This window comes from Bactrocera tryoni, chromosome 5 (assembly GCF_016617805.1).
Source record: "Bactrocera tryoni isolate S06 chromosome 5, CSIRO_BtryS06_freeze2, whole genome shotgun sequence".
Taxonomy (NCBI): domain Eukaryota; kingdom Metazoa; phylum Arthropoda; class Insecta; order Diptera; family Tephritidae; genus Bactrocera; species Bactrocera tryoni.
Window position 1 is genome coordinate 77,340,326 of NC_052503.1, and position 27,047 is coordinate 77,367,372.

The 27,047-nt window shown below is 42.0% G+C and overlaps 3 protein-coding genes and 1 long non-coding RNA gene across 8 annotated transcripts in view; 3 read left to right on the forward strand and 1 right to left on the reverse strand.

Annotated features, from left to right (window-relative positions):
* Nucleotides 1-27,047, forward strand: part of LOC120779028 — a 256,412-nt gene that overhangs the window by 196,079 nt on the left and 33,286 nt on the right. The gene's annotated exons all lie outside the window — the stretch shown is intronic.
* On the forward strand, nt 4,229-4,804 carry LOC120779024. Its single transcript, XM_040111146.1, has one exon. The coding sequence runs from the start codon at nt 4,229-4,231 to the stop codon at nt 4,802-4,804; it is 576 nt and encodes a 191-aa protein (XP_039967080.1).
* LOC120779011 lies at nt 15,657-17,140 on the forward strand. The gene has a single exon (XM_040111130.1). It carries the CDS (start codon nt 15,878-15,880, stop codon nt 17,033-17,035), a length of 1,158 nt encoding a protein of 385 aa, XP_039967064.1. The 5' UTR covers nt 15,657-15,877; the 3' UTR covers nt 17,036-17,140.
* LOC120779017 (translation initiation factor IF-2-like) lies at nt 25,943-26,707 on the reverse strand. The gene has a single exon (XM_040111137.1). The coding sequence runs from the start codon at nt 26,705-26,707 to the stop codon at nt 25,943-25,945; it is 765 nt and encodes a 254-aa protein (XP_039967071.1).

Consider the following 27,047-nt stretch of genomic DNA (forward strand, 5'->3'; position numbering starts at 1 on the left):
TTTATGCAACTCAATGGAGTTTATGCGACGTAAGTTGCATGCGGCAAGTGTGTGTGTGTGCGCCTGTGTTGTGTATGCCAGCATTTTCGCTATGCAAAAACAACAACAACTACATATGTGGGATATTTCAGCATAATAGCGACATTGGATGTATTTGTGCGGGTGGCTCCACATGCACTCATTGTAGTTAGATCTTTTGTGCTCTCGCCTTGCACGCCCCTACATTTGCCCATCAAGCAGATTTATCGTTTGAGCGCAGCACTGCATGCAGCTCTATTTCTTCACTAACTTGTCGCAATGGTGACGGTCTAAAAGGTTAGTGTGCAGTGAGCTGGCGAACAAACGATAAGCGAACGATAGTGAATGCTGCAGATAGTGTTGCTGCAGAAGTGCTTACTGCTGGCGGGCCCGTCAAAGTTCAATAATAGTAGATTTCGAAACTCACTCATACAGATTGCTATTTGTCAAGACTATCAGTCACATGTGTGTTGTTGTGTGCTATGAGCGATCTTTTGTTAATGAAAATCAATTAGCAGACCTTTACACCTTTGGCAGCTTGCCTGTGCCACCCACGTCCTATCAGTACAACTTACTGTCGCTCATCTCAAAGCCCGGCATCCTCTCTGTAGTTCTAGTCACAGCAGGCATACTTGTATTCATAGCTTAGTGCTCTTCTGTTAAATGTTACTTCTCCCAGCGAAATGGACTCACCATAGCTTGTCGGAAACTTTTCATCAACTCGAGTTTTAAGCTTACTGCAACGTCTTTCAAGCGGAGATGACGGCAATAAAATTAGCAGTACATCTAATACTACTCTGGAGCACACTTCAGACTGCTGACTATCCACTCAGATAGCAGGACGGCGTTATTAGCCTTGAGTTCGCTGGCAGAGCGCTCTAAGCTACTAAAAGTATATCCAGGGTCCTGAGTCTCTAGCTAGCGAGGCGGCCACTACATGCTCGTCATGGTATTGGTGCCGGCATTTGCAGGAATCTGCAAGGCTGATGAGCATCCAAGGATAGGTTCTTAAGTTTTAATAACTGCCGAATGAGAATGGGAATGAGCTCCAATGCCTAATTGTGGTTCACTACTGGAATTGGCTAAAGAAGAAGGTTCGAGATAAGCTTAGCAAGCATTGGTCTAGTCTAGTGGACTCTCCGCTCTCAGCAAGGTCCACCTTTTAATTGTTATAAGAGTTCTAACTGGACATTCTTCGATCAGGAGTCATGAGATGATATAGAAAAATCTCAACACTTCCTCTTTAAGAGTACTGCCCTTGCCAGATCAAGAGAGAAAAAACCCCACAACTGATACATTTAAAGGTCAAAGGGAAATAGACAAACCCTAAGCAGATAGAATCGGGGAATTTTGTCGATAGTTGATATCCATTTACAGTAGTTTTTCGGCGGACTTTACAAAGGAATGTTCAGAAAAGTCTAAGAGGAATTAGGTAAACTGCCATCTAACATAGCCTAATTTACTTGTATACCACATTATAAAAAGCTTCCTTTTCCTCGGGATTTTGTGTACTTACATGAGTCCCTATTATGAAGTATGGCACACTTCTACTCATTGTCAAAATAAACCATAACCACAGACGTTGCTTATCCCCAATACCAGTCTTGTCTTGTCTTCTGTTTCTTGAGGAGAAGTCAAAGCACTCTCCAGATTAGGTTACGAGTTCGATTCTAACATGGATCTTATTAGGAAAGCTTATAACGCCGGTCCACGTTGACACCTAAAACGTATATATAATTGATCAGCAGATCTTCATAATTCGACGAAAAGCTTGAGACATTCGCAAATTTGTTAAGACTTTTAATATCAGTTTCGGCTATGTCTTCAGGTTCGTCCAAGGTAAAACTGCCGAAATATCTCAATAACGGTCTTGTAAAAGCTGGACAATAGAGGAGAAAGTGCTTGGTTCTTTCCATCTCACCCTCCTCCACACAACTTTTACAATATCCGTCCGACAAAGCTTTTAGTCTTGCGGTATTATTGCCTATCCAGTGGGAACGCTACGATTGCGGCAAGATAAGCTTTTCTAAGGGCATATAGTGCAGTGGATTTCCTACGTTCGACTTTAGACCAAAAAGATCTTGCAGTCGAACAGGAGCGGGTTGTCGACTAACGCCACGCGAAGTTCATTGGTCTAGGTCTAGAAAGCAAGATGCCACTGGCATCCATCTTATTCCTATTCCGATGTGAGCGGGTTAAGGGTGCCCCATTTTCAGTAGTCAGTGGTTCCGCTTTGAACGGGCACGCATACAAGTTAGAGGATGAAGTAGCTTGATGCTATTTTTGAGAGGACAGACATTCCTTGATAAGCTTTGTGCGAGACAAGAGCGCCTCATATTGTTAGTTAATCGGCTTTGCAGTCTCCAGTGGTTCCGCTTTGACCGGCCACGCATACAAGTTAGAGGGTGAAGTAAGTAACTTCATGATATTTCTAGTGAGAATAGGCACTCATTGATTAGCTGTGGGCGCACAGCTCACGCGCTCAACGCTGATATTGTCGCTCTGCTGTCGGTGTAAATGATCACCACCCTGAAACAGGTAGCACTTCGTAGCAGTCAGTCTATTGCAACTTAAATGGCATTACTGCTGCTTGAAAAAAACTACAATAGTCCGGTTTTCTAAAACAAAGAATGACGGAGTCCTCATGGTGCCTCTGCTTCAGCGACTCATCCCATCCACATATAACTCGTCGGTATGTGAGCAGAGAAAAGCCACTACGAGTAGCTTCTGCGACATAGTGATCCAAGTTTTCAGTGTTACATTTGAAGGAGAAGAGAGTTTTAGCGTGTACTTTTTCGAACCTCTTCACACCCCTGGCTTTTCTAAGCTTCAGAGACCGTAATATAAATGTGTGCTTTGGGTAAAGTGGTTTTAAGTGTCATTGTTTATGTAGTCCGCAGTATACTGGAGATGAAGATGAGAGGCGCTCTTTGAACATTTTCAAGCTTCTTAGCGAATATAATCTTTCGAGCGCTCTTCATCAGACGGAGTACCAATAGAATTAAAATTATTGGCTTGGCTACGATTTCGTTGAGCCAAAACATCATCTTTGGTGAGAATCCTCACCTTTTCTCCTCTATAGCAATATGCCTTTCTAACTCTCTTCTCAATACTTGGTCTTCATGAAAGCTTTCTAGAAAGGTTGAGCTGGCACCACCGAAATCGGTTTCGACTTTTGAGCCGGATACGTATGGACATACACACAAGTATAACATAAATATATAATGTACACACGATGTATGACATAATCAAAAAACGTACCTTATTAAGAATTTTTCAGATTCACAAATGCGTGCGGTTTCACACGTACGCACTTTCTCTTTAAGCGATATTCGCCGCTAGATATACATCACAAAAAGTAACTGTTATTACAATTCAAGAAAATTTATAATTTCTGAACAAAGCAAATATCTTTGATTAAAAGTCCGTTTACTGATAAATATAAAATTATAAATAGCTACGAGCATTTTACTTATTAATTACCTTTTGTCCGATTCGCCTTGCTACCGATTTCCATATACCAACGACACTTTCCATAACAAGCGAGCACGCAAAGCTTAACTGCGGAACCGGCGAATTAGCATTGACAACGGCTAGCAACAGCCAACCGGCGACTGACTATGGACGCCATGCGATCGGGTTTGGGCGGTGTTTGTAGTTGGCAAGTCAATCAATCGATCGCACAGCTGAGCAGCAACAACAAAAAATATTATTATTTTCGCTTTCATTCTGTCAATTAACACGAATTTATCTGTTCTGGAGCTGCCGTACACTAGAGAACTTTGTAGTTTGGTACGCGGCCGGTAAAATGTTCGTCACGTCTAGTCATAAAATCAGCATAATTCCCAAACGCCGGCAGTCAGCACTATGGCGACTTTGCCTTACTTGCCGAACGCGCCAAATAGGGATGCCCGTGCCACCACGCAGTTCCTGCACGCCAAACTACCGGCGGCTGGACGTGCGTCCAAGACGGTAGCGCTGTGTGCTGGTTCTGCGTATAAAAGCAAAGCGTCCACGACCAATCGATATCAGTTCCCAGTGTTCGCCTACTAAGTCGCACACACAAATTCTCCTTTCTTAAATTAAATTGCACAATTCGAAAAAATTATCGCGAGTCTTTGATTAAAAAAAATATATCCTCGAAAAACTAAACGATTTAAAAACTTTTTCAACGTCCACTTGTGTATCATCCACAACAACTTAAAAAAAAATGGCTAAATTCCAAATTGTCGCACTGTGCGCCGTGCTCGCCTTCATCGCCTGCATTGCCAGCATCGAAGCTGAACCACAACAACGTGGCCAACGCGTCTACTACCGTCCGGCAGCTGCGCGTTACCAGCGTCCACGCACCCGTTATCTGGCGCGTCAAGAGGAAGCCGATGCCGTACCCGAGGCACCAGCAGTCACGCCATATCCCTCTGCCGATGAACTGAAACCAGCTGTGCCCTTCGATGAAGGCGCACCCGCCACCAACATTCCCGACGAGGTCTACGGTCCACCAGAGGCCAACCAGCCCGATGAGGTATACGGTCCACCAGAGGTCTCCGGCAACGAATTGCCCGCTGATGCCGACGTCGCGCCTGTCGATGACGTGCCAGCTGCCGACCCAGCTGCCGAAAGCTTCCCCGCTCCCTTGGACGAACAACAAGCGCGCCTGGTCGCTGCTCGTCGCGCCGCTGCGCTGCGCCAACGTCAACGCAAAGCGGCTGCTTACCGTCAAGCCTTGGCTGCCCGTGCTGCCGCGCGCCCTCTGAAGTACAAGGTTGTTGCCCAGCGCCGCCATTGAGTTGCAGGTGTGAGGCACGAGTGTGCTTGCAGAAGTGCAGCAGAAAGTTGTAAATTTTTGTAAAAATAGAAAAATTTGACAAACCTTTATTGCTAAAAAACAAAAAAAACAAACAACAAAAAAATTAAAGTGTGCTCCCATTGTAATAAACTAGTATGTATGTATGTATGTGTGTAATATAAGTTAAAGCTGCGCGTAAAGCGCGGCGCACCAGAAAATAGATAGAAGGAATCTACAAACAAGGACACCACCCAGCCGATACAACGATGACATCACAAGATTTTTAACATTTATTTGTATTTGTAATTTTAATCCTGTTAACCGTACTGAAAATAAAAGTTTTCTTGCAAAAAAATATCTAATCTTTCGATATAATATTTGCGACAAGGGATAAGGAGCAAGGCTTCAATATTTGTGCGGTTTTTAGTTATGTCAGCATTGCTCTCCTTTCGTAGTATTTAAAAACCATTCTTGCTACTGTAAGATCCCTATATTATAATGAAAAAAGTCCAGCCGAGAAGCCCAATTTTCGATCACTTTTTGCAGCAGTTGGTTGCATATATTAATAAGTCGCCGAATTTTCTCCTCCAAAACGTCAATTGTCTTGAGCTGCGTAGACAAGCGACTTCAGATAACCTCACATAAAATATTCCAACGGGTTTAAATCGCACGATCTTGGACGCCACGCGACACGTCCAAAACGCGAGATAATGCTCACCAAAAGTTTCACTCAATAAAATGATTGTTTCGTTGGCTATATGGCATGTAGCGCCGCCTTCTTGGTCGTTAACATCAACATCCCTCAATTCAAACACGAAAAAGTCATTAATTACGGCTCTATAACATTCTCCATCGACTCTAACATAATGGCAGGCTTCATTTTTGAAGAAATTTGGACCAAAGATTCTTTTTGCCCATAGATCGCACCCAACAGTGACCTTTGAGGTTGTAGCGACGTCTCTAGAATGGCATGTGGATAATCATCACTGTAAATGCGGTAAATTATGTTTATTAACGGACCCATTCAACCAAAAGAGGGCTTCAGGGTTGAGCAAAATTTTCTTGTGAAAATGGGGATCGCTGGCCATCTGGCTTAGGACTCATTCACCGAAAGTACGACACTGTTGATGAGTGTTTGTCTTCAATTCTTGCACGAATGAGATTTTGTAAGCCCGCAAATCAAATTTTTACCTCAAAATCTTCCGAAAAGTGGATGAGCACAGGTCCAATCGTTACGCGCGTTGCCGAACGGACTCATTCAGGTCTTCTTCTATACTCTGCCCTACAGCAGGTGCATAGAGTAACTTTGAGGTGAAGCTGATCCATGGTTAGGTTAGATGACTGATCTAGAAAGATGGCTCGTGGACTGCTATATGTAGTCCTTTGTGAAGTCATAGAAAAGAAGAACTCCTGTGTTCGAACTTATAAATCAGCAAAAGGCTCAGTAGCCAATACAAATTTGCATAGGTGTTCGATTTCCAATTCCGCCAGTTCGCTGGGATGTCTGAAGGTATGCGCTCCTAAATGTTTAAGTCTTGACCTCCCATATGGGGGACAGTCAAGAGGAAAGTGTTGAGTTGTTCCTACTTCATCTTATTCCATATGCTTCTGCCTTGCTACCTGAGTGGTTGGTTACCTCTTTGAAGGAGGCTGAACTCCGGAGCAGTAAATCCATCGGTGCTCAAATGTCATTGATTCGGAGTGGTTGTCATCGAAATCATCCAACAGTAGACCTCGGAAACGTGCTGTTTGGACGGGGTTGAGCCATAAGGAGAGGAGCGTTGGATGAATGAGGTTCGTTGAACATGCAAAGTGGCGGTTAGAGTCTTCCGCGGACTCGTTGCACCGTCGATTTTGAATAAGTACGAGTTTAATTTTCTACATTATCCAGTTCGAAGTTGCGGTTACTTGAGCAACTCAAGCTCATTATCTGCATTGGATGGAGGTCTGACTTCAAGTTCGACATTCGTTGAGAGGGAGTCGGCGAAGGTGTTGCTGGTTTCACTATGCAAATCAAATTTGAATAGCGATCATTGCGTGTCCAAAGTTAGTTGCGTTCAAAGTCTGATCAACATAACTGGACCGAAACCTCGAATTATTGACTCTGCTAAGTATTTATATCGACCGAATATTGAACGCAGCGTCAAGCATACAACTGCAGGGATGGTTTCTTCAAAATTAAGTGCTTAGAGGGGAGTCCATAACTTGATTGGAACCCCGAATTATTTACTCCAGCTGTTTATGGAAACCGAATATTGAAAGCAGTGTCAAGCAGACGACTGCAAGGATGTTTTCTACGAAAAGAGATGGTTTCTTCGAAATGAGGAGCTTAGAGTATGTTCCTTGACCGATACCTCGAATTATTGACTCTGCTGTTCAATATGAATTGGTAACCAAACTGAGCATAAATCAATTAACAGCTGTCAAAAAAGCACCCAGTTCCCTAAAGTAGCAGCCAATCATGTCGCCATGCATCACGACACCTTCATTTAAATCCAATCAGTTCAGGTCCACAAATCATGTTTGCAAAGCGAGGTTAAAAGCGAGCGCGCACAAAGGGTCGTTTTCACTCATCAATGGCTTACAAGCGATCATCTGTGTGAGGTCTTCTGTGCCATTTGCCGCGTTACAAGCAAACAATGCAGCTTAGACAGCAGGGCGGGCCAAACCATCGTGTTTGCCGCACAGCACGCATAACCTGTCATTCACCAAAACGCTTTCATTCATCGCGTTCACGCGAATTCATCCGTGCAATTGACGTCCACTCACTCAGCCAGCGTCCGTCCACACGCTTGTGACTTAGCTTTACAAAGGCAACTTAAATGCCGCAGGTAGCTAATCGACTACGCAAATGAAATTGCCGGCAAGCAACAAACACAACAACAACAATGTGGCACTTCAATGCAGTGTGGCTACGCGCAGTTCATTTGTGTATGCCAGAAGTAGGCACACGCACACACACATGCGCGTGCATACCGGTGCAGTTGAATGCCTTTCGTAGCAAACGCAGTGTATGACCGCTGCATGCATGCCAGGCAAGATTCATAAGCGCCAAAAAGTATGCAGCAGCAGGCACACCCACTGCAATTCAAGCGCATTGAATGTTGTGAATGCCGAATCGGCAGCTGACTGGCGCGCGTTAATTGCTGCGGCGCTGGTCTGCTGCGGTCCTAGGGTGGCAAACGCACAAACCGTTTACGAGACCAGTCTTGGTACGCACACACGCAAACAAACATGGAGGTGGCTGCAGCAGCGCGCGCTTCGAGCAGGTACTGAAGCCTCTTGCAATCCAAAATTTCACAAGCTGTTATTGAATGGACACCGGCGCTGTAATGATAACTTTTGGGCCATAAATATTACGAGTGTGGCGTTTTTCGACATCAAGGCAGCATAGGAAACTGAAAGTGTGCGGCTAAATGCTTGCGTGTATGCGACCAATTAAGGCTGAAAGCCAGTTGTGGCACGGCTGCACTCACGCCAATTCAATATGTTGCAAACAGCTAACCGCTGCGGTGAATCCTTAATGAAGTGTCGGCCCAATTGTTAATTAAATAAAAATTATATTGGCGTTGCTCTATGTCTCTATATGTGCTGTTGCTGACTTCCGGCCTTGTAAACAGCCGGTGCTTCGGTGTACCACGCACTCGAAACTGCAGCAGCAACAACACCGCCGCACACAAAATCCGTTACGTTGCATTGTGGCATGAAAAAATCATTGCAAAGCCTTATTTACACAGTTATTTACGAGTACTTATTTGTGTCCATACATCAGCATGCCGCGGCAGTCACACTCAGTCACACACACACGTAAATAGTGTACTGCAACGCCAGCATCCGCTTGTGTTTGCCTGCGTAACCATTTGTTCACTCATTGCCGAACAACTGTATTTGACAACACTTCTCGACATGCCATGCCACACACATGCACATGCACACGAATACCAAGACCAGCGCATAAACAAAGTGCTTAAAATCCGGGCGCCGGCCACATCAACCAAAGTTTATTATTATGAATTGGCCACGTAAACGGCGTTGCCAGACGTACGCGGTGCTCTGACGCATAACGGTAGCTGTGTTTTTAATTGCCATATTTTTAAGCCGACAAATTTTTTATGAAGTTTTTAGTAGTTTTCACTTTTGCGGCCACGTCAGCCGCTGCAATGCAATTAAACGCATTTTTATCGCTTTTAAAATTTCGATGTTGTGGTTGACGGCAGGCGTCAGACGCCGGCGTGCACTGTGGAACAAAGTACAGATAGAGTGTGGGGTTTAAAAAGTGTTTTTTTTAGAAGTGTGGCTTTAAAGCAGCAATAAAAGCCATATACTGTTATGACCAAGAATTTATTCTTATAAAGATACGGATAAGAGCTTGCAATTTTTCAATGCTTTATTTCATATATAATATCGTATATAACGACTCCTCCTACAGCTACAGCTGTGATCTCCAACTACGAAAAAGCAAACGCAGGAGGGGAAGAAATCTCTAATTCAGGTTAGCAAGAGCTGCTACCAAAGGAGAGCCTTTATACTAGGCAATATTACTGAATATCAGGCTGCCGGCATCTCAGTTGATGAAAAGGAAATAAAGCAAGTACTGAAGCCATACGAAAGTTTCCTTAAAAAGAAACAATCATAACATCTCGTCGAAACCAACACTGAAAGCAGTTTCTAGAAAAGGAGTCGCTCATGGAATGAAGTGATGGGAACTCTGGCCAAAAGTCCAAGCAAGGAGAAACAGAGCAGCAGCAATTTGACAGTTCAGTAATGTGGTCAAAGACAGCCTTCAGATAGGTGTCCTAAAAAAACCGTTCCTCAACGAGCACCTTACAGGAGGGATGGGTGGATATTTACTTCTTCAGTGTCGACTCCTGTATTGAGATTCGTCATAAACTCTAAGGAGATACAGTCATCAAATGTACGGAACAGCCTCCTTGGGTTTTTAGACGATTAATGTAGTTAAAATAATTGACGTCTTTGTAGCCCTCAAATTAAAGCTTATATCCGTCAACTATATCCCAAGGAGTCTACGTGCTCGCATTTGGCTGCAGCCTCTAGAGAAGTTAGGCGAAGGCACCTGATATGTAGCTTCGATATCGGCAGAAATGAAATGAATCCTACATTACGATAATACACCATACCGTCATACTGCATTGCTTCTTCACGGCTTTTTTGCAAAAAACTCAACCCATTTCATTCCGCAACCATCATATTCGTCTGATTTGACTTCGTGTGACTTCTGACTTTTCAACGAACTCAAAAGGACAATACGAGGATGCCGTTTTGACACGATTGCGGAGATAAGGTCCGAACAAAAGTAGTTCTTGAAGGATATACCGAAAAAATAGTACTCCGACTGTTTCAAGGCACGGGAAAACGTTCGCAAAAGTGTGATCTATTGAACGCGTATCACTTTGAAGGGGGTTAAAATCGATTTGGAAGAACAAACAAAGTATTTACATTTTATAAAGGAATTCACCTTCATTTTTGATCACGTTAACTTTATATACAGTTGTAAGGCATTAGTGCCCAAAAAAATATTAGGAAAACTGTTTTTTGATTGAAAGAGGAAGTCGGAATCTTGTACGTTCACAAATCATTATTCTGCTCAATTTGCTCCCAGCTAAGTTTCAAATAGGCACCATTCTACGAAAATTCCTAGCTCTATAACTCAATAATTTTTCTTGCCGCTGCTGGCAAGAGGTCTAATGAACGCTTTGGCTTCGGCAATGATTACCTTGGAATGGATTTTAGAGTTCTAGAGTTGGATACGTCGATCAAGATTCGTACACATCGTCCGGAAAAATAATGGCATCTTTAATGATTCCCCCTCCGGGGAAAAAAAGTGCGGTAATATTGAAAAGTTTACTGCATGCAGTTGCATTAGCTGTTTGGAAGAAGACGAATTAGAATCATCTCAACACCTCCTTCCCGAATGTAGCGCCTTTGTCAGATAAAGGCAAAAATAGGTGGAATTTCATACCTTTAGACAACCAGGTGAAATGCCTAAACGGCTTTGTGAAAGCTTCAGAGCGCTTTGCTGATAGCTGGTGCTTTTTCAACTGGCTTTACAAAGGTCGGCAAACATCAGCCCAAGTCTGCTCTCCCCGCCATGTGGAGGCATTAGCCATCTAACCTAACCTAACCTGTGATATGAACACGGAGCAGCGTCAATACTGGCGAGTCAACTGTCTTTGTGCCGCTTTCCATTCATTTAACGCTTATTATCTATGCCATTTTCTGCTGTAGAAATTAACCAGCGCGCGTATATTGAAACTTTTGTTCGTCTTCGCTTTGTCCTGGCCAAGCGCTGGTCCATATGCTCGCGCATAATTACATGCACTCACACACACACACCCACGACAGGCGTTTCGGCGCGCACTGTTGTTGACATAAAATTTGCGCGATTTTATTGTCGCTCGGTTGGGCTATTTGCTTTAGTTGTTGCCACAATGGCTGTTCGCTTGCGCGCTGTTATTGTTGTCAAGTGTGTGTGACTGTCTGTGTGTGTGTGTTGTAATGGTTGATGCTTGAATGCGTTGTCTGCTTGTTCGCAATGTTGTCGTTATTGTTTGTTGTACACACTTGTTGTTTGTTGTTGTTTTAGTATGTAGTCGCCAACGTAATTGGCCGCAGCGACAATTGTTTCTGTCGCTGTTTGTATTGTTGTTGTTGTTTATTGAAGACAAATAAGTGTGACTTAATTAATGCAATCAAGCGTCGTCCTCCACATTCTGCCGCCTCGTGTGCCCGCCAACATTGTTGTTGTTGTAGCTGTCTGCTATTTGCCTGCTGTCCGTCGCTTCACTTCGTTGGCGCTTGACATTTGTTTGTGCAACAATTGTTTGACATACTCGTTGACAACACAAACGCCCTCAGTTGCAGTGAATTTATGCTCGTGACAACGCCAACAACAACAGTTGACTTTTGGTGATTTTTTTTCGCCACAGTAAATTAGGCAATCGAGGTTTTCGGAATGTTTTGCCATAATAATTGGTAGGCAGCTAATTAATTTCAATATGTTATTAGGAATATGTATTTCACGAGCTCTAATGTAGGCCCAGGCATGGTTATATCTTTCGCAATGATGAGTTGGGGATTGGTTAGTTTGCTGGGCACGCACACACTTTACGAAATCTTGAAAGCTCACTTCCAAGCGGACATCATCAAGTGGATTTGGATCTTGGAAAACAAAGCATTTATTATACCCTGAACCATGGCCCGTTAGGGTATATCAAATTTGCCACGAGGTTTGTTATACCCAAAAGAAAACGTCGTAAACCCAAAATGTATATAAGTATATAAATGATCAGCATCACTTAGTCATATCTGTCAGACTTTCCGCTTGTCAGCCTGCATAAACGCGAAGTTACAAGTAATTGACCCCGGCCCCGTCGGCAACCCAAACTGTATACATATCTGTCAGACTTTCCGCTTGTCAGCCTGCAAAACGCGAAGTTACAGGTAATTGACCCCGGCCTCGCACATAGATGGCTATTAGAATTAAATTCATAGCCCTAACCTTCGAAAAACCGCGTATTAATTTGACAGCGGGGGGATCAATAATATGTGAACTATATTATTTTCAATGAAAACCTTTACCCTAGAAAACCTCTAAAAAGTGCACAAAATAATTTTGTCTGACCGTAAAGTGATGTTCGAGGCAGCAGGCACTCTAAAGATATTAACTTAACGTGTGCATCATATTATTCGATAATATTTTGTAACGAGAAAACTCTGTGCAAAGCGGGTGCCGCGCGAGCTCTCCTTTTGAGCAAAACCAACGACCCGGAAGTAATCTAGCGTAGTAAATCCAAGTTTTTGTATGGGTATGTGTCAATGGATGAAACATGGCCCTACCATAGGCAGATGAACACGCTTCAAAGGGTAGAAAAACGCAATAGTCGTCTGGCAAGGTTGTGTATTTTGGGATGTCCATGGAATAATTTTTGCAAACTACCTTAAAAACGAAAGAATAATCAACAGTGGCTATTACATAGCGTCATGGGACCGTTAAAAAGAAGAATCGCCTAAAAACGAAGGCGAGAGAAGGAAAGAGAGTGCTGCTTCACCCAAACAATACACCGAGACACAATTTAGCGAAAATGGAAAATGGGCTTCAAACTGCTTCCACATCCATCGTATTCTCCCGATCTGGTCTCCGTGACTATTTATTGTTCTCAAAAAAAGTGTTTTACTTTGATAGGCCGGGGGCTTTTCAATTAATATATGTTTTTTTGCGGATTTGAGAATGGAAAATGACTTCTGCATCATAAGTGGTGTCGTCACAGCAACGATATGTGCCACTTGCAGCTAAGGAACTATCGCTCAATGTTGAAATATATTTGAATTACTTCAGGGTATCATTCCTTTTTCTTTTGATTGAGATCATTACGTCTGCGCACCTGCGTCCCGATCCCGCTTTTTGCTGCGACTTCTCCGAAATTACCGCTTGTCCATAAGGTTGGGACTTTCATTAGCTTGGCCATCCATTTTATAACTAATATTGCATCAGCTGACATTATTCGGTATGCTGACGCAACTCTGAGGGCTGCGGTGTGGTGCACTCTGGTCACTACATACGCCGGTTTTCCTTTTTAGCACATCTGCCCAGATCTTAGCGCCATCTAATCCGCTGATTGTCGTCAACATTAAGAGCTTTTTCTTTCCTTGGCTGGGGCGGCCCCTATGTTGGCCATTAGTCGGCTCAGTTAGGAGGTGATTTTCTCTGTCTTTCCTGCGGCGTGTTGGATTTGTACGGTTTAGACAATTAGTCCGGGGTTCAGATTTACGCCTAGGTAGTTTACTGTTTTTTGTATCCTAGGAATGTACGTGGTCGTTACTTACGTATGTGCTTATTTGTTAAGAGTAGTACCTCGGTCTTTTCCGTAGCAAACTGGAGGTTGTGTGAGCAACTTTGCTTCTTCTGTGTCTCTTGCTGTTAATACTGTTGCAATGTCGTCCGTATCGCTAATTAAGTACGATTCATCTTAAATTTCGAGTTTTAGTATTGCGTCGTAACTGATGTTCTATAAGTCTGGGTCTAGAATGGATCCATGATAATCCGTCTCTAGTTTCGTGCAGCCTATTTCTGTTACTAAGATAACTCCGCATCGGAGTTCTAAGATAGTCGGCAGCAACACTATTCTTTTGTGCGGCTTCTACACTTTCAATGCCACATTCTATAGCTCTTAGAGTTGATATTCTGAGCCTAAAGCCGTGCTGTCTTGGGGACATTCCTCCAGCTTCGAGTCTGGGTTTAGGTAGTCTTAAGTAGCCTGGATTATAAGTGGGTTGGTAGAGTGAAAGTTTCACCTAGGCCTTTGGGAGATCCTTTTGAAATCACTGGCACCAACATCCACACACTCCTTTATGTGCTCTCTGAACCACCTTTTGCTTCTGATGCAGTTCATCAGTACAAACAGCTTTATTTCTGCAACCTACGAGACATCGTCTAGAAACCCTCTAGCTCTAGAAGTAGTATCATAAACAACTATTTTTCTAGCTCATTTTCTTCATTACTGTAGTTCTTTAAGTACCTAAATGTCTCCAAAAAGTCCACGGCAGGAAAGGTTTTTGTTTCCTCTTAATTTGCGCATAAGCTTTCGTTATGGTAAAGTTGTTGCTTAAAAAGTTTGCGATACCCATAAGGCTCCGTAACCAGAAAATGGTTTTCCCACAAATTTAAATAATATTTTGTGAGGTTAAAAAAGAAGGAAGTTACGTTTGCTTTCGCAGAAAACGTAATTGAGAATATTTTGTATATTAGTAAGAATCAATATAATTTTAATATGCTGCTCATGAATGCCCTATCGCCCACTGGTATTTGTGGAAAGCTTTACAAACACATTGAGCGATATATTTATAGACAAATATGTGTGCTGGCGGCGTTATGAATGGACGCACAAAAGATAGACAATGTGAAATATAGATACATAAAACTTTATTATACTATAAACATTTATATACATTATAACAAAAAAGTACCCAGAAATTGTCATCATTCGAACGGATTCGCGAGGGATGTCGATCTTGCCATCTCTCTAACACTTCTCTGACGATTTTCAAGCACCATAAACCTAACGTTTTTAATGTTTTCAACAGTTGAAGAGGTCGAAGGTCGTCTAGAATGACTGGGGAACTTAATTACAATTTCTGGGTGCTTTTTTGACACAATCTGTATTATACATGTCGCTAAGAAACAGAGCGCTGTACTCTGAAACAAAAGCGAAAACATCAGAACAAATGAAGCAAAAGGCGGATTATAATGCCAAGCACGTAAACATTTTTAATTTCGCTGACATCGCCGGTGATTATGCATTTTAAATTTTGTTTTATTTTATTTTAGTAAATTTATAATTTTATGTTGAATTTTTCTCGTGCCATATTTAAGGCGAATTACGAGCCTAACGTATGTGTAGAATGAGAATTATTAAGCAATAAGCGCTTTTTATGAAAAAATGTATGGAGGCATATATACATAAATACATACATACATACATAAATACATACATACATACATAAGTATACGGTTGAACTTAAACGGCAATTCCCTGTTAACTTGGCATCGTCGATTTTGCCTGAATCTCACAAGTTAGCTGTGCCCAAGCACAGTACTCAAGTCAATATTTGTGTATTTTTGTGCGTAAGTGGCAATATTTGCATATATATATGTGTATGTATGTGTGTGAGTTCAATAATTTGTCAATCGAACTGAAATCGAGTGTGATCTGTGAGGACGTGATCGATCAGCGCGCTGTTTTAGGGGGACGTTGGGGCGTATGCGCAACATTGAAGCAGTTGCGAATTTGATTGTCGCCGCAGAGCGCAGTATAGGAGCACACCTGTGCCGGAGAGGACTCAAGCGCGTTTATAGACGGCAGCACGTACGCAAATTTGGCGTTTGATATAAAAGTGATTGTTGGCAACTTTATGAAAAACAGTCGGCATTAAGTAATTGAATACGCTAATTGACGAAATTTAAGTTGAAATTTAATTTAACGAAGTTACAAAGCCTTTAAAGGACAACACTAAAAACTCGCATTTTAGCTTACTTCATAAAAATTTGTGCGAAAAATGCTAAGCTTCGGCTATATGTCATTCCTCCATTTGCTACTTGCGGGCGCAGTGCTGAGTGGCGCCACACAGGCGCGTCAGCTGCGCAATAACCGCATCTCGGCACGCATCGAACAGGCTGATGGTGCCGATGGCGAAGTGGCTGTGGTAGAGGAAGTCTATCCAACGCCATATCCTGCCGCCGGTTATAGACCTGGCCGTGCATTCAATCTGCCCGGCGAAGCTGATGACGAACCAACGGAAGGCTCCGGTGCCGCCGACACCACTACCGAATTGCCCGCGGACGAGTACACCACAACGACGGAGAGCGTTGTAGATGTCACCACCACCACACCCTATAACTGGGTACCTGCTGAGCTGTTGAGTGATGACGCTGCTAAGCAAGGGCGCGCGGCTAAGGCACCCTATCCAGCTGCTGGTTGGCGTCCAAGTCGCGCTTTTTTGTTGCCCACTGAAATTAAAGCCATAGAAAAAGCAAGGGCCGCTGCTGCTGCAGAAGCTGCTGTGTCAAACGATAAGGATATTGTAGATGCGTCCGCAATCAGCGCCGAGGAAGCTGCTCTTCCAAACGATAAGGATATTGTGGATGCGCCCGCAATCAGCGCTGAGGAAGCTGCTGTGCCGAATGATAAGGATATTGTGGATGCGTTTGAAACCAGCACTGCCACACCGCTTGCGCCCTTCACAACGCAACTGCCCAATGTTTCTGAAACAGTAACTGAAGTGGACGCTGTGGATGCTGTAGCAGAGGCTGCTGCACCTACCGCTGCCCAACCAGCAGCAGATAAAGCACCATATCCACCATCTGGCTGGCGTCCAAGTCGTGCTTTTCTATTGCCCACAGAGATCGAATCCGCTAATCAGGACTCCAGCATTACTGTGAATGAACCTGAGGATCCAGTGTCGCCAGCCGATAAGGCTGGTCATCCGGCTTGCGGTGTAAGCGACAATCCAGTAGCGCCAAAGCCGGAGGAAGGCGCCAAAGAGAATCCGGATGCGGAGCGTGTCTATGTCACAGCGAACTTGGCGCCGGCGGTGGTGAACTCGCCGCTGACGTTGCCGATATTGTTGCGTTCACAACGCTTGATCACACCGCCCATTTATGTGCCTGCTGGTCGCTCCTACGCCTACTCTGCCAGCGTGCAGAGCTGGCGCTAAGGTGTATACTTAAAAAGTATTCATATAAATAGTGTTTGTAGTGAGCATGTGACATTCTTATTTTTAAGGCTGATCGTTTTTTATAACCTTTATTCGTTTTTATATAATTTTATAGAAAATTAAAAAAAAAAATCCAAAAATATATTTTTTTTAAATTACAACAACATTTTATAAATAATTACCAAAGAAATACTTTTTCTGATTTACTGGCGTTGCACATGCAAAGCTTAAATTTCGTTTTCGCCGTCGCTTGCTCGGTTATTGAAGTTTTAATTACATTCATTTCACACTTTGCGCAAAAATTGCAAAGTCTGTCCGCAAGTTGTTGCCTCATAATTCTGTGAGAGTCTTCATTATTTTACATTTCGAAATTTGTTTACAAGTCGTTGGCGCACACTTCAAACTTCAGCCTCACAGCGGTGGAGAGCAGTACGAGTGGGAAGGCAAAGTGACATGCAGAAAGTGGAAAATGTTGCATGTTGCAAATTGACAGCCAGAAACTATTGCGTCTACTAGCTATTACAAGTACATAAAAAAAAAATAATAAGTATATAAAATGACATATGCAGTTTTGCTCGAAAAAAGTCCACTTGAGAAAATTGGTGGGTTTGTTGTTATTAATTAATTGGCTCTCGTGGTACCTCATCAAAGTGCTAAAAATGGACTGACAGTGAATTTTCTTTAAATAAAGGACGATACATTTGAGGTTCCCTACTTTTTTTCTAAAGGAAAAACACAGAACCTTCATATGTAATTGGGAATTTTTGATATCATTCAAGAGAATATTCTTTGGCATTTATTTTTTGAAAATTATCTTTTTGAAATATTGGCCTCAGCTAGGTCTCTGATGGTCCATCCATTGAGATCAATTTTTGATGTCTCGTTTGAGCATTTCGACTGGTAACTGGCGAACGACACCTGTGATGCTTTGCTCCAAGGCCTGAATCGGAGCAAGATTGTCGCATAGACTTTAGACTTTAAATATCTCTAGATAGATATCTTAAGGTCTAACGCTGTGATATCACACAATCTTGGAGGCCAAACGACCGGCCCAAAATGTGAAATTATCTGCTCACCGAAGTGTTCTCTCAATAAATTCATTGTTTAATGCAATGTGTGAAAAGTGGCGCCATATTTTTGTAACCAAATGTCGCCGAGATCATGAGCTTCAATTTCATGCGTCAACTAGTCGGTTATCATCTTGTGATAACGGTCGCTATTGACGTTCTCACCGTTAGCGTTTTTGAAGAAATATGGACTAATAAATTCACCGGTCCACAAACCACATCAAACTGTTGCTTGTGCGGGATGAAATGACAACCCTTGAATCTCTACAGTTTACTGTTCGTACCAATTGCGGCAATTTTGCTGGCTTACATACCCATTGAGCCAGAAATGAGCCTCATCGCTGAACAAAATTTGTCTCGAAGACGTCGGATTTTCTTGAAACTTTTCAAGAGCCCATAGAGTGAAGTGATGCCGCAGGGGAAGGTCAAGCAGCTTCAGTTCTTGCACAAGCTGTATATTGTTTGCTTTAAATTTAAGATCTCAACTTCAAATGTGCCATACTCGTACGTCAGTCCGAGCTGCTGCGAACCGTGCCGAATCGTCTCTCCACGGTCTACGTTTACACTCCCAGCTACGGCTACTATATTTTCTTCACACGTGACCTGTCAAAAATGCTTTTGTAAAAAGAACTTCTACTTAGATCACCCGTTTTTCGCCTCATTTCTTTTTTATAAGAAAAATATTACATTTGCAACATTCTCTGTCCCATTTGTCATGTCTTTCTGTCCGGTTGAATAGTATACTCGAACTAGTGCCTCGGATTTTGAGATAGTGATCTGAAATTTTTCTTTGGTTCGTGTATAACCAAACAACTGCTCATTTGTGAGAATCGCCGATTTTGGACTACTACAGTATGTAGCTGCCATATAAACTGAACGTTTGAACTCAAGTCCTTGTAGAGATATCCTCACGAAATTTGGTATTGATTATTATACAAAGCATCACTTCAATCTCCGAAGAAATTGTTGAGATCGGATAACTATAGCATATAGCTGGCATACAAAAAGATGTATCGAAGTCAAGTCCCTGTATGGAAAACTTTTCATTTGTTAATATATCTTCACAAAACTTGTTACAGTTTATCACTAAAGAAATCGAAATAATCTCCGAAGAAATTGTTCAGATTGGAGTACTACAGCATATAGCTGCCTACAAACTATCTAATCAAATTAAAGTTCTTGCATGGAAAACTCTTTTACTTGACAAAATATCTTTAAAAAAAAAATTGGCACAGAGTATTATCTAGTACATCGCTCCCATCTCTGAAGAAATTTTTCAGATCGGATCAGTATAGCATATAGCTGCCATATTAACTGACGGTTCGAACACAAGTCTTTGTATGGCAAACATTTTTATTCAACGAGATATCTTCACGTAGTTTAGCATATATCAATAAAAAATATATTTTATTCCCCTTCATGTCATAAAAAATAACACTGTGCAGGGTATTATAGCTTTGGTAGAGTCTTTTTTGTTTTGTAATAATATATTTTATCACTCATATACATAGTTAGTATTACCCAATCCACATATTTTACATAGTTGCATATTTAGCTAAGAATTACGTCATTTAGTTTATTTATGATTTATTTTTTCCAAATACATATGTACATACATAGTTATATACACACTCATGACTATATACAGCAAGGACATTCGTACGCTCAATAAAATTCTAATATTCATTACTAAATATTCTGAATAAATTAAACACCGCCTTCACAAACACACGAAGGGATGCGTTAAGAATATTAAATTGACAACAAAAACGAAAATTGAAAATAAAATGAGAAATGAGACATATCCACATAACTCATACCTACATATGTATATATTCTTTGAAAGTTTACTACATGAGCGGGGTCAGGGAAGGTGCGGATGGCGATTAAAAATTTTACAACCAATTCTGGGTCAACAAATGGTGATGTCACCATAGAAAAATAACCGAAACTAAAAATAGATATTTGTTTTGCAAGACTAAATATATGAGAGAATTCATAAATATATGCACACATATTAATAAACACAAAAATGTGGCAAATAAAATATTGTAACAATAAATGATGTAACACAAAGAGCATACAAAAAAGTTCGAATAACAATAGTAGATTAACTAAACAAAGAATATACAATTGTTTTAGGCATTTCGGGTTTGTAATATTATTTAAAATTTAAGTGGCAAATATAAGGAAAACGAAAAAATTTAACTTCGGTTGCAACGAAACTATTATACCCTTCACAAACATTCATCATGCAAATATTTTTTTGTTTTTCCATATAGCAACTTAATTTTGATAGTTCCGTTTGTATGGCAGCTATACGTTATAGTAGGCCGATATGGAAAATTTCTTCAGATGTTTTAGAGTTGTCTTAAAAAATAAGCTCTGCCAAATTTCGTAAAGATATCTCGTTAAATAATAAAGTTGTTCATACAGGAACTTGATTCTGATCGTTCAGTTTGTATGACAGTTATATGCTAAAGTCTTCCGATCTAAACAGTTTCTTCAGATATTGTAGCGTTTCGCTAGGCAACTATATATGCTGAATTTTGTGAGAATATTTTGCCGAACAAAAAAGTTTTCCCTACAAGAATTTAATTTTGATCGGCCAGTTTGTATGGCAGCTATATGTTATATCGAACCGATCTTTTCGATTTCTGCGTAGATTGTAGAGCTATCTTGAGAAATAATACATGCCAAATTTCAAGAAGATATCTCGTCTAATAAAAATGTTTTCAGTACAAGAAGTGGTATTCGATCGTTCAGTTTGTATGGCAGCTACAATGCTATGGCTGCTCGAACTGAAAAATTTCTTAAGATATTATAGCATTGTTTTTGGAAATAACCTACACCAAATTTCGTAAAGACAGCTCGTCAAATAAAAAAGTTTTCTATACAAAGATTTGATTTAGATCGTTCAGTTTGTATGGTAGCTATATGTAATAGCAGTCCGATCTGAACAAATTTTTCGTAGATTGTTGCGTTGCCTTCAGAAGTAATGTGTGCCAAATTTCATGACTACTTCTTTAATAAAAGAGTTTTCCATACAAGACCTCTACGTGTTATAAACTTCGTGACAAGGCTGTATGCAGCAACCTGTTCGGGTCATAAAAATACCAGTGCTACAAAAACAACAACAATAGCCAGCAACTATCGGAAACCGGAAATTAAATGTGCGACACTGCGTCACCTGAATACAAATATTTTGACTATAAAAGCAAAAGCAACCGACTAGCTTTAGCCTTTTGGAACGAAATTGAAAGATGGCGAATATGAAAAAATTGCTATCAAATACCTCAATCAAATAGACCAACAACAATAAACACATTTCATAATACTATAAATATTTGTAACAGAAGATAAAAATAAATAAGCAAACACAAAAATTCTGTGTATGCCGCTCCCTCCTCCCCCGCTTTGTGTTTGTAAGACCAAAGTAGAACGTGTAGATTGGCACAGAAAAGGCCAACGTACAAGCGTACAGTGGCTCCTGCAAGTGTGCGTACAAAGGTGCAAGCATATAAATTCAATAATTATAGCCGAGACACACACACAGCGGCACACGTATGCATACCAAGTATCAGTGAACCTCACACACCCTGCCACACACACGCATACAGCGACGCTTAAATTCGATTTGAAATGACCACCAGCAGCAACAGCGTCGTCGGCCGCTACGTGCTCGGCATGCGTGATTGGCTGCCGACCGCTGTAGCTCAGACGCCGCCAGAGCCAGAGCCATTGACAGTGGCAGTGTATGTCCGGCGACCGCAACAGAGCGTCCCCGGCAAACACGAAACAACGTAAACAACAACAGCAACAAAGAAAAAGTATGGCAAAAGCAATTTATTCGCTTGTACGTTAGATCTGTGTGACTATGTGTGTATGTTTGTGGAGCGAAGAGTTTGTAACTGTTCTGTATCTGTTTTTGATTTGGCTTTACGTGCGCTGCGAAACTTCGGAAGTTTAACGAAGCGCCTTAAACGCTTTAAATTGAATTGTAAGAACGTTGAACTGTGGCAGCGTTGCATTTCGCACGATTTTGCCACATCAAATTCAGGATTTGCTGGTCCACGGGGGTTCAGCTCTGCAACCGGCAGTTGTCTTCTGCTCATTGTTTTACTTGTCGTTGTCTTTCTAGCTTACATTTCGCTCGCACTGCCAGCTACACATGTCCTACGTCGCCACTATTGTGTGTGTGTGTGGGTGTATTAATATCAGCTGTTGCTAACAAAATAATTTTGCTGTTTTTGTTTACTTTGTTGCTGTGTCTATTTTGTATGCAAGCTTGCAGATTTTGTTGTTTGAAGTTCAATTTTGACACTTGTTGAATGTGATTAAATAGGCAACACACTCAAATATATATATGTACATAGCTGCACAGTGTTCAAAAATATACTTTTTGATTGAGCATTTTAATTTGTGTGTTACCTGCGCTGCTTGTCGATTCATAATAATAAAAATAAATTCATAAGAACTTGATTTTGATTGATGAGTTTGTACAGCAGCGATTGCATATAGTAGTCCGATTTCAAAAATTCTTAATGGTCGGGCAATGGAATGTCTGCTCCATCGTCATCGATTGGGGAATCGGGTTCGCTTTCTCCTGGCGATATGCTTTCACTGCCATTCAGCAGGGCGGAGAACTATTCCCTCCATAATTATAGTATGTTCTGAGCATCAGTCACTAGATTAACTCTGCGGGTTCTACATGGGTATACTCCGGTCTTGAAACCTTCTGTTAGCCGCCACATCTGTATACGTAGAATTTTCGAGCACTGCCCCTGTCTTCCAGCTGGTCAAGCTCTTCGTAGTCATGCATTTCGGTCTCTCTTTATTTTGACTGAAAATGCGTCTCGCTTCCCTCTTCAACTCTCTAAATCTATACCATCCCGCACGTGTTGTGGTTGATTGTAACGTTGTGAGGTAGGCAATCTGTTTTCTTTCTACTGCGACACGGTTCTCATCGTATAAACTGTTCCTTTGCATTTTCCAAAAACCAATGGTTTCGTTTCCACACAGTTCCTTACACCGAGTTGCTGACAAGTGCTCTCAGAGAGCAGGAGTTCAAGTCGAGTAGGAAATCATTCGGCTGTCTGTTGTGATTACAGATTCTCGACGTCGAGCCTTCCTTCTGTTTGTTGACGTGAATTTTTTGCTGCGCAGAGGCTGGTGCGTATCTTGGTTGCAACAAGATAGTGGTCCAAGCCGATGTTAGGACCTCGAAGCGTACGCACGTCTAAAACACTGGACACATGTTTTCCATATATCACAACATGATCGGTCTGGTTAGTGTCTTTTCAATCCGGAGACGGGAAGGAAGGTTGGTGAATTTTCCTATGCCTGAATCTAGTCACCACAGATAACCATATTTCGGGCCCCAGCGAAGTCGATCAGCCTTAACCCATTTGAGCGAATTTACAAGACCAGTGTGCTGTATAAATGCCTTGATTTTGGACATACATATATTACTCAACTGTAAAATCAATTGATATTTTACTGGCTCTTGTTTTCGATGTGGAGATAAAGAAAAGGTCCACAAGGCGGAAATAAGCACCCAACTGGTAGTTACAGCCGTCCAGCACACAAAAAGATTGTTGGAGAAGTTCTAACAAATTATTAGGTGCCTACAATTAAGCCTAAACCATTGTTCAGCAGCTCAAGCACTGCTGAAAAAACTGCATCATCCTTAGCACATACGTTTTACTACGCCGCAAACAGTACAAAACCCAAGACAATAACTAGACAGAAGATGGGTAGAAGCCATCGGAGGAAAAGAGCAGTGAACTTGTTTACGAATGGGTCGAAGCTGGCAGGAAATGTTGGTGAAGGGGTATATTGTCAGGAATCTCTATCAACACCACTTTTAGACTTCCTGACTACTACAGTGTGTTTCAAGCCGAGATTGCTATCACTAAGGTAGCGGTAGATTTATTGCTCGGTAGTGAAGCCTCCTTCAGAGAAGTGACTATCCACTCGGATAGCAAAGCGGCGATAATATCCTTGATTTCAATAAAAGTGCGTTTAGCGTGACAAGTAGCGACAATAATTGGTCAGAAGGCGAAAGCTCAAAATCCGCGATATGGACCTAAAGGTCTACCAAGCTACCATTTGAAAAAGTTCTCAAGAGGCAAGATAGTGACATCGTGCGAAAGTGAAGGCCTACATTTCTTTAGTGTACTACGATTTCAGCAAGCAAGCTTACAACGCACGCAAGGGGAAAGCTGGCGATTTTAATGCATGGGCGGTTGAAGGGACGTAGAAATACAAACGCAAGGGCTACAGCTTCACTATCATCGTTTTCTAATCTCGGTTTAGAACTTCTCAATAACGCACTCAAACTAACTTTTATTAAAGGCAGGGTGTCATCCTATACCCACCCAACATATTTTTCTTTCATTAGGTATTTATTCTGTTTGTTCTATATTCTTTGGAAACGAGACACTGTGCTTGTAACATCACCGGGCAAAGTGATGATTTCCATATAAGCTATTACTAATTTGCAAGCGATAAAAATGAATCGCAAGCTCAATATGCTAACCGAGGTCACACGGGTAATCGGTTCACGTGTGCACCAAACGAATACATTTATACATTTGAGGTTTTAGTGGCGGCCAATACGCTATCAACCGAGTTGGCAGGTGGAAAACTGGCATTTATTCAATATTTTTTTGAATGTAATGTTTACAAATATTTTCAAGAAAACAAAAAACAAAACAATATTCTATCATATTTATAAGAAAGTTGAACATTTGCCAAGTTTTCGCATGAAATTTTCGCTATAAAAGCATTACAACAAATCGAAAAGTCATAAATTTGCAGAGCAACTGGCAGGAGAGCGCTCAGCGAGTATGTCCAAACTAATATTATTTAACACCACATTACTGCTGGCGCTAGTTCTGAGTATTGCCGAGGATGCCGAGGATGCGACACGTCTAGCGCGGCACCGCCACCGTATTCTGCATCACAGATATCCACAAGCATTTCGGCACAAACCCAGTGCCGAGGACGATGACACACAGCGTAGAGGTGGATATCGCCCAAGCAGTTATCGGCCATCACAAACTTTTGAACTGCCCAATGAGACGCGTCAGCCATGGACTTCACAAAGCAGCACACGTCTGCGCGGCAAAGCGCCACAACAGCAACAGCACCGACGACCTATTGACGTATATGGATCGCCGCCAGTTAATTGGCCAATACGACCGCCACCATTGGGTAGACCCAGGCAACCCAGCCCTCATGACATTTACGGTCCACCTGCGGAGTTGCCCAGCACTGCTGATGAGGATATAGGCGATGGTGGCTTTCGTGCCGACTATGAATACGAGCAATATCCAGAGGAAGAGGGCAATAAGGGAGCGCAACAGTCCGGCGTGGAACAACAGAAACCAAACGCACAAAAGTCCGAACAATATGTTGATACGGTGCAACCAGAGACGCAACGAAAGGAGTCCAAAGATGATAAATTAGAGAATTTTGAAATACCGTTAGAGTTATTACGCGGTCCACAGCGCTATGAGGCTATTTGAAATATTTACTAAATGAACTTGGTCTGAGAGGAGAAAGACAATTTGTGATTATAAGATCAACAACAAAAAGAAATATAAGTAGATATTCATTTTTGTTTAACATAAGAGCAATTTATAAAGAACTTTGTTTGTACTGCACCAAAACCCTTAAGCCTTCATCACATTTAAAAGATCGCATATGTGTATATGTTTTGTTCGAATAACGGTTTTATATTTATCAGTCTAAAAAAATCTTTAACAACTCTCCATTCCGATTGTTAACAATTCTCTATACTATTTACTTTCATGAAACGTACAGTTCTTTCAGCTTACCACTGTTGCAGTTGGCCAGCGGTGTAGTAGAAGACAGGTTGTTGGCGTTGTTGAGCCGCAAACTGTTGAGGCACAAAGAACTGTGGTTGTTGTGGCAACTGTTGCAGACGAGCTGAACGAGCTTTGGTCGTAACTTTAGCCCTTACAATTCTGGCCGACTTGGCGGAGGTTGGGCGAGCACGAACGGCAGCGCGCAACTTGGCTGGACGAGCGGATTTGCGCGCGTTGATGCGACGACCGAAAGTCAAACGTGCAGATTCGATAGCCTCCTCCTCAGCGGCTTGTTCATCTTCTTCCTCAGCGATGGTGGCTTCGATTTCTTCAACGGGAGTAACTTCATTGACAACTGGCACATCCTCAGCCTCTGGTGGGCCATAGATAAGGTCTGGTTCGTGTTCGCCTTCAGCCTCATCGGCGAGCGCGGGTTCATCAGCTTCTTCTTCAACTGGTGCCTGCTCGGCTGGAAGCTCAACATTCACAGAGACATTTACGTCACCCTCTGGTACAGCTGGTGCTTCAACGGGTACCTCGGGAGCGGCAGCGGCGGCAGCTTCATCGAATGGAATCTCTGGTATCAGTTCCTTGGCGGAGGGGTATGGGGTTACAGCAGCTTCCTCAGCGGCTTCTTGACGTGCCAAGAAACGGCTACGTTGCTTGGAGAGTTGTAGGCGCCCATTGCGGCCACGGAAACGTGGCGCTTCAGCGGCGCAGAGTGCGAAAGCCAAGGAGGCGACGAGCAGGATTTGTAGGAAACGTGCCATTTTTTGAAGGATGTATGTGCTTTACTGGGTGGAAAATACCAAGTACTGATACTATTTGCTCAGCAGTTCAGGCTTTTATACTAATTATTGCAATTTAACGCAGAAGCTTTGGTTTAGGTAAAACACTGACGAGTACACTAACGCCTTATTAATATTTAATGTTGCATTTACTTGTCTACGCTATCAGAGTTTTCAATTCTTGCTTCATTTTTGATTTTTTTTATTGCTTTGCTTGAATATTCGTTATTATCCACCAACAACTGTAATTGCAGAGTTATCATTGAGCTTATGATTTTATATTCAAATTATTGTTATCGTGCTTATTTCCATGAACAATCGC

Coding starts and splice junctions, on each gene's coding strand:
- LOC120779024 (XM_040111146.1), top strand. CDS start 4,229: ATGGCTAAATTCCAAATTGTCGCACTGTGCGCCGTGCTCGCCTTCATC.
- LOC120779017 (XM_040111137.1), bottom strand. CDS start 26,707: ATGGCACGTTTCCTACAAATCCTGCTCGTCGCCTCCTTGGCTTTCGCA.
- LOC120779011 (XM_040111130.1), top strand. CDS start 15,878: ATGCTAAGCTTCGGCTATATGTCATTCCTCCATTTGCTACTTGCGGGC.